Raw genomic sequence first — 6,000 nt, 5'->3', positions numbered from 1 at the left:
AGCCATTCACAGTTAATCAGCCCAAAGCAGTGGCAGCTAATCAGGAGTAAGCAAGACAAATTTTCTATCCCTCGATTTGATTTCCAAGTATAATGTAATGTTAGGACTTTTGTGATTAATAACACAATATCTTAACAGCCATTGTTATTACATTTTATAGGTGAGAAATTGAGGCTTAGAGACATTATGTGCTCACCCAAGTTCACATAACTACTTAGAAACTAAAGACCCAAGTTCACCGTTCATTACCTTCGATCATCTATTCTTGGGAAATAAGCTCCCTATTTTGAAATCTGCAGACTTATGTTGGAATTTCTATTATTTAATAATTATTGAACAAATATATGTACTCTCCAGAGTCACTGCCAATAAAAACACTTACCACAGCAGGTGTTAAAAAATAACTGAAGATCAGGCCTACTCTTGAGCAAGCCTCGACAATTTATCTTATTTCACTGGTAACCTTGTAATTAAAAATGGTTTATAGTATGTGATTCCCAAAATCTTAATAACCATAGGTGAAGACAAAGCCTCCTTAGAATCCAGACTTTACCACTGCTGACGAAACACACACACACACACATACACACACACACTAAAAAAACTACCCCAAATTAATGTACATAATGATCTTTGAAGAAATAATGTATTATGACAAATTGTCACATCTAAGAAACATCAATTCTACAAAGATAGGTCTGTAAACCTTTCATAGAGAAGCCTATCATTGTCACAGCTAAAACTTTCTAAGGGAGTTTTCTCCGCAAATCAATTAGAATCCTTTAAAATACCTTGGCTGACAATCACAATTGCATGGGGACCCCCGGGCCTCTGCCCAGAGATTCTGGACACAGTGGCCCAGATTCTAATGTCAGCCAAGGTTTTAAATAATTCACCAAAAGGCAATTTTTTTTGTTTTGTTTTTTAAAAAAATATATCTTTATTGATTTTAGAGAGGAAGGGAGATGGAAAGAGAGAGAGAAATATCAGTGATAAGAGAGAATCATGGATTGGCTGCCTCCTTCAGGCCCTACTGGGGATGGAGCCCACAACCCGGGCATGTGCCCTGGACCAGAATGGAACCCGGGACCCTCTTCCGTCCGCAAGCCGATGCTCTATCCACCGAGCCAAACCGGTCAGGGCAAGGCACATGTTTTAAGTCGACTTCCAAGGAGAACTTCAGCAAAATAGTCAACAGGAAATTAAATTTCCTACATTAAATACTATGGCCGGCCAGAGGTGGGGTACTCTCCACCATCCCAATGTGTAATCTCCTCATTAGAAAGGTGGTGTCCTTTTGAAGCAAAAACGACTAGTGTTCTGTTCTCCGGGCCACCTTAGCCCAATGCAGTGGGCAGAGGAGGGGCTCAATCAACAGCAGTGTCTTTGATTGCACACTGCTCTCTCGGCCTGTGGCAGGTCCTGCAGTAGAGGAAGATGGGGTGTACTACCTATGCAGCGGTTCTCAACCTGTGCGTGGCGACCCCTTCGGCGGTCAAACGACCCTTTCACAGGGGTCGCCTAAGACCATCCTGCATATCAGATATTTACATGACGCTTCATAACAGTAGCAACATTGCAGTTATGAAGTAGCAACGAAAATAATTCTATGGTTGGGTCACAACATGAGGAACTGTATTTAAAGGGCCAGAAGGTTGAGAAACACTGACTATGCATTAGTGTGCTCCACTTAAATACGGTCTCTGAGCCCCCCAGTACCTGTGGGAGTCAACAAACAGGAGAGATCAACCCTATAAACCAGTGCTGCTTTGGGGGGGGGGGGGGGTCTCTCTCAACTGCTGGCAACCAAAGAACAGGAACCCGGAATTGAAGGAAATAGTCAGGCTCCTGGGGTGGGGGGAGTGGAGGCGGGTGCGCTACACAGGCGGGCCGGGACCCAGGCGGGCGGCCGAGGCCTGGCGGGAGCCCAGCGCTGAGTAACCCCTCTTCCGGGCCGGCCCAGGGCGTGAGTCACGAGGAGCGCGGCGTTGAGGGGCGGCCAGGCGGGTCTGACAGATGGAGGGGCGGGGGAGAGTGGATGTGCCATTTAGTGGGAAACGGGTTTCAAAGGAGCTCCCTCCCCAGGGAGTGGGGGTTTGGGATCGCAGGAGCTGGGGGCGCTCCTGGGGCTGCCGGGATGGGGCCGGGCTGCCGGGACGGGGCCGGCCGGCCAGCGGCGCGGAATTCTCCCGCGCTCGGAGCTGGCCCCTCCTCCCCGGCCGGGCCTCGAGCCCCTCGCCGCAGCCAGGCCCGCCAGTGGCTCCTCCCGCCTCCCCCGCGACGCCGCCTGGCCCCAGGGAGGTTGCTAAGTCCCGACCAGCCTGACCCACTCCTAACCCAGCGGCACGCCACGCGCCGCCAGTGACGGCACCGCAGGGTGCGTGGCCAATCCGCGCGGCTCCCGAGGAGGCGGCTTCGGCCCCGCCCCTCGCGCCCAGGGCCAATGAGGCGCCGACGCCGGCGGCCGCGGCGGGGTGAGGGGTCGCCAGGCCCCGCCCCATCCTCCCCTTTCTCCTTTGCCCCGCCCTTTCCCGCCCGACCCAGCTAGTCCCGCGCGCACAGCTGGTGCCGGTCCCCGCGCTGGGCCCGCCCCCCGCCCCTCCCGCCGGCCCGCCAGCGCGCCTCACGGCTCCTGTCTCCCCTCCCTCCTTCTCTCTCTCACGCCTAGCGCAATGGCGGCGGCCGCGGCGGAGCAGCAACAGTTCTACCTGCTCCTGGGAAACCTGCTCAGCCCCGACAATGTGGTCCGGAAACAGGCAGAGGTAAGCGAGCCCGTCGCCCGGACGCCTAGCCCCGGCCGGCGCGCCGATCCTCCCCGCGACACCGCCACACCGGGCCTCGGCCGCTCCGCCGCGGTGGCGCAGGCCGGGCCCGGCGGGCGGCGGCAGCTCAGCCCACGTGTGAGGCGGCGCACGGCTCCCGGCGGTGCCCGCGGCCCTTCCGACTCTTGCAGCCGCGGGGCCCGGCGCCGGTTTCCTCCCGCCGCCCTTCGCACACACGTGCGGCCGCTCCTGACATACTGCCCCCGCCCAGATGGGGAAGCCGGGCGGCGGGGAGGGATGTGGGGTGTGGGGCGTGGGGCGTGGGGCGGGCCCCGGGGTTCCCCTCACCCCTTTCCCGCTCTCTCCCAGTGGGAACCTGCTCGCGCTTCCCCGCGGCATCCACCCAGCCCGACCTCCTCGGTCTCCCGAACCCTGGCGGCTCCCTGGCCCACCCCCTCCGCTGCTCTGCTGCCCCCTCGCTCCCAGCTACCCTCTGCCCCTCGGCTCCCAACCTCCGCTGTTGGGATGTATGTCCAGCCCTCTCGCCTTCTTCCCACTTGTTTCCACGTAGCCCTCGCTCTCCTGTCTCGTCCCTCATATCGGAGGCTGGATTTCGCACCTCTCCCAGGGTCTGGTGAAGTTACCTTTGGGGTTTCTTGCCCAGCAGCGTCCGCCTGCCTTTGCTCGGCCCTCGGAGAAATCTTTGCTCTCTAGAGATTTGTGGTCTCATCACGCACATGGGGTGTCCTGGGGCTTCCGTTGTTCCCCTGGGTCGGTGCCATATGTTTAAGTCTTGCATTTTCATGAAATCGCACCTGAATCATTTTTTTTTTTTTAAACCACCTCCGGCTCCTGGCCTCCAAAATGTGGAGCTGTGCTATAGTTTCAAAAGACAGTGGTATTGCCGTTCATGTACACAGTAGCGGCGAGGCACCCCTGGTTCAGTGTGAGGCTGAGGGTGTCCTGTCAGTGTGGAGACCAAGCTGATTTGAGACGCCTCCAGGGAAGGGCAGAAACTTTCTTTGCAGCGCGTTATCGGGAGCGATCTCCCAACTTGGTTACAGACGGGGGTTCTTTGCCACCTTGTGATGGAAGATTTCGATGGTTCGGTGAAGGATGTTCAGCCAGATCTTTTTACAGAGCAAATAGACCTTTCTGTTACATCTAGCCGATGAAATCGGGGGACAGGTCCTGTGGACTCACGAGATTTATAGTTGTCTCACAGTGTTGTTAATAGATTGTGAATAGATTTAAGAATGCTGGTTACGCTTAGTGGTTTTTAAATGTGGTGTGTTTTTCTTAATTGATTTCAGACAGAGAATCATGAATCAGTTGCCTCTTGCACACCCCCTACTGGGGATCAAGCCTGCAACCCCGGCATATGCCCTGACCGCAGTCCTACCTTCACCCTCCTGGTTCCTAGGTCGGCGCTCAACCACTGAGCCACACCAGCCGGGCCACTTTGTGCTTTTATAATTAGCAAAGTAAATACACTGAAAGTTCAGTTCTTTAAAACTACTAACTTGATCCTAATGGCTTTTTATTTATTTATTATACATTGAATACCTGTTCGGGGTGAAATTTCAAGGGGTGCAGATAGTTTCTTCTCATTCTCTAAAGCAGGGGTCCTCGAACTTTTTAAACAGGGGGCCAGTTCACTGTCCCTCAGACCGTTGGAGGGCCAGACTATAGTTTAAAAAAAAAAACTATGAACAAATTCCTATGCACACTGCACATATCTTATTTTGAAGTAAAAAAACAAAATGGGAACAAATACAACATTTGTATTTGCATGTGGCCCGCTGGCCGTAGTTTGAGGACCCCTGCAAAGGTAACCACTTTTAAGTGTCTTGTGAATCACCCCTGAAAAAGCTTACTAGTATGTATATATTCATTTTTGCATGAAAGGGCTTTTAATACGCATTATTGTGCAGCTTGACTATTTCAGTATTTTTCACATTGTCACATAAGAGATTTTGTTAAAGCAGCTATGTAGAATTCCATCCTATGGATGTATTATTTATGCAACCAGTCCTCTATGAATGAACATTGAGATTTCCAGTGTCCTGCTCTTGAAAACAGTGCTGTACATAGAAGTAAATGTATCCCTATCTTTTCAGACTTTGCCAGGTTTATTTGTAGAATACTTAAAAGTATTTGTCCTTAAAAGTAATATGCATTTATTAGTTGCGTCAATTTGTACTCCTGTCATTGGGATGTGACGATGCCTATTAAAACATTGTAATGCTTTCTGCTAACTCTAGAAGTAGTTTTTCACAGAAATAAGTTCTTAATCCCAACCCATAATAGATATTTCCATGTGTTGCAAAGCAGAACAGCATTGTAATTAGTGAGCTAATTTAATTCTGCCTCTTCCTTCTAGTTGCTTAAGTCTCTATTGTCAAGCCTAGCGGGGAATCTCTCTTCTGTAGAACAAAAATATGTGTCTGGTTCAGCTTGAATTCCAGTTGGTGCCTGTTGTAAATTTTTTTTATCACTTCCATCACTTTGGGGATAGCAGCATTCAGTAAATTTTCTCATATAGAACAATTGAAAATAAGTACTGTTATTCTCTTAGTCTCTTTATTCCTAGTGAAAACATTCAAATATATTTTACTTTTTTAGTATATCCTTGGAATATATTAATATGTGAAATATAATACAGGATTTTCTTAATTTGACACAGAAAAAAGTGTTAGAGGGAAAGCTCCTTGGCACCATATAATTTAGTAATATGCTAATCTGTAATGAAAGCAAAATATTATTTGAAAAAAGAAATGGCTGTACATAATGATACCTAATACCCCTTTTTTTGCATTATGAAAATGAGCCTCTTATCACAGCCTGATATAACAAATACAGAATTTTTTTTTTTTTTTTTTTACACTAAGGGCTTGGCCAGGGCTCAGGAAATATCTTTGTAATTTACTCAGTCTAAATAAAAATACTTAGTTGACACATAAATACCAAACTGTTGACTAAGGTGACTTTTTTTATATTAAAATAGGAAGTTAAGTACAATAAAAGATTCATTTATTGTAATTATTTAAATCATTGAAGAGCTTCAAAACTTTAAAAAGTTTTAAGTTTTTTTCATTGTATAAACCATTTGATAGGCTCTATATCTTCTATTTAAAAATCTTCAAGGATTTTTCCCTTTAACTTTACAAAAATACGTTTACACTATTTGAAGAAATGATTTAAATGTCCTTGTTTCAAAATATAATAACATGAATGA

The 6,000-nt window shown here is 48.5% G+C and overlaps 1 protein-coding gene across 1 annotated transcript in view; it reads left to right on the top strand.

Moving 5' to 3' along the window:
* The first annotated feature begins 2,657 nt into the window (after positions 1-2,657).
* Positions 2,658-6,000, top strand: part of IPO5 (importin 5) — a 61,772-nt gene continuing 58,429 nt past the window's right edge. The window contains exon 1 of the mRNA XM_081082505.1: positions 2,658-2,762. Within this exon, the coding sequence (XP_080938631.1) occupies positions 2,673-2,762 (90 nt within the window). The 5' untranslated portion in view covers positions 2,658-2,672. The remainder of the gene's footprint in view (positions 2,763-6,000) is intronic.

The sequence above is a fragment of the Myotis nattereri genome, assembly GCF_964212035.1.
Source record: "Myotis nattereri genome assembly, chromosome: 2".
Taxonomy (NCBI): domain Eukaryota; kingdom Metazoa; phylum Chordata; class Mammalia; order Chiroptera; family Vespertilionidae; genus Myotis; species Myotis nattereri.
This window is presented reverse-complemented; position numbering and strand designations above follow the sequence as displayed.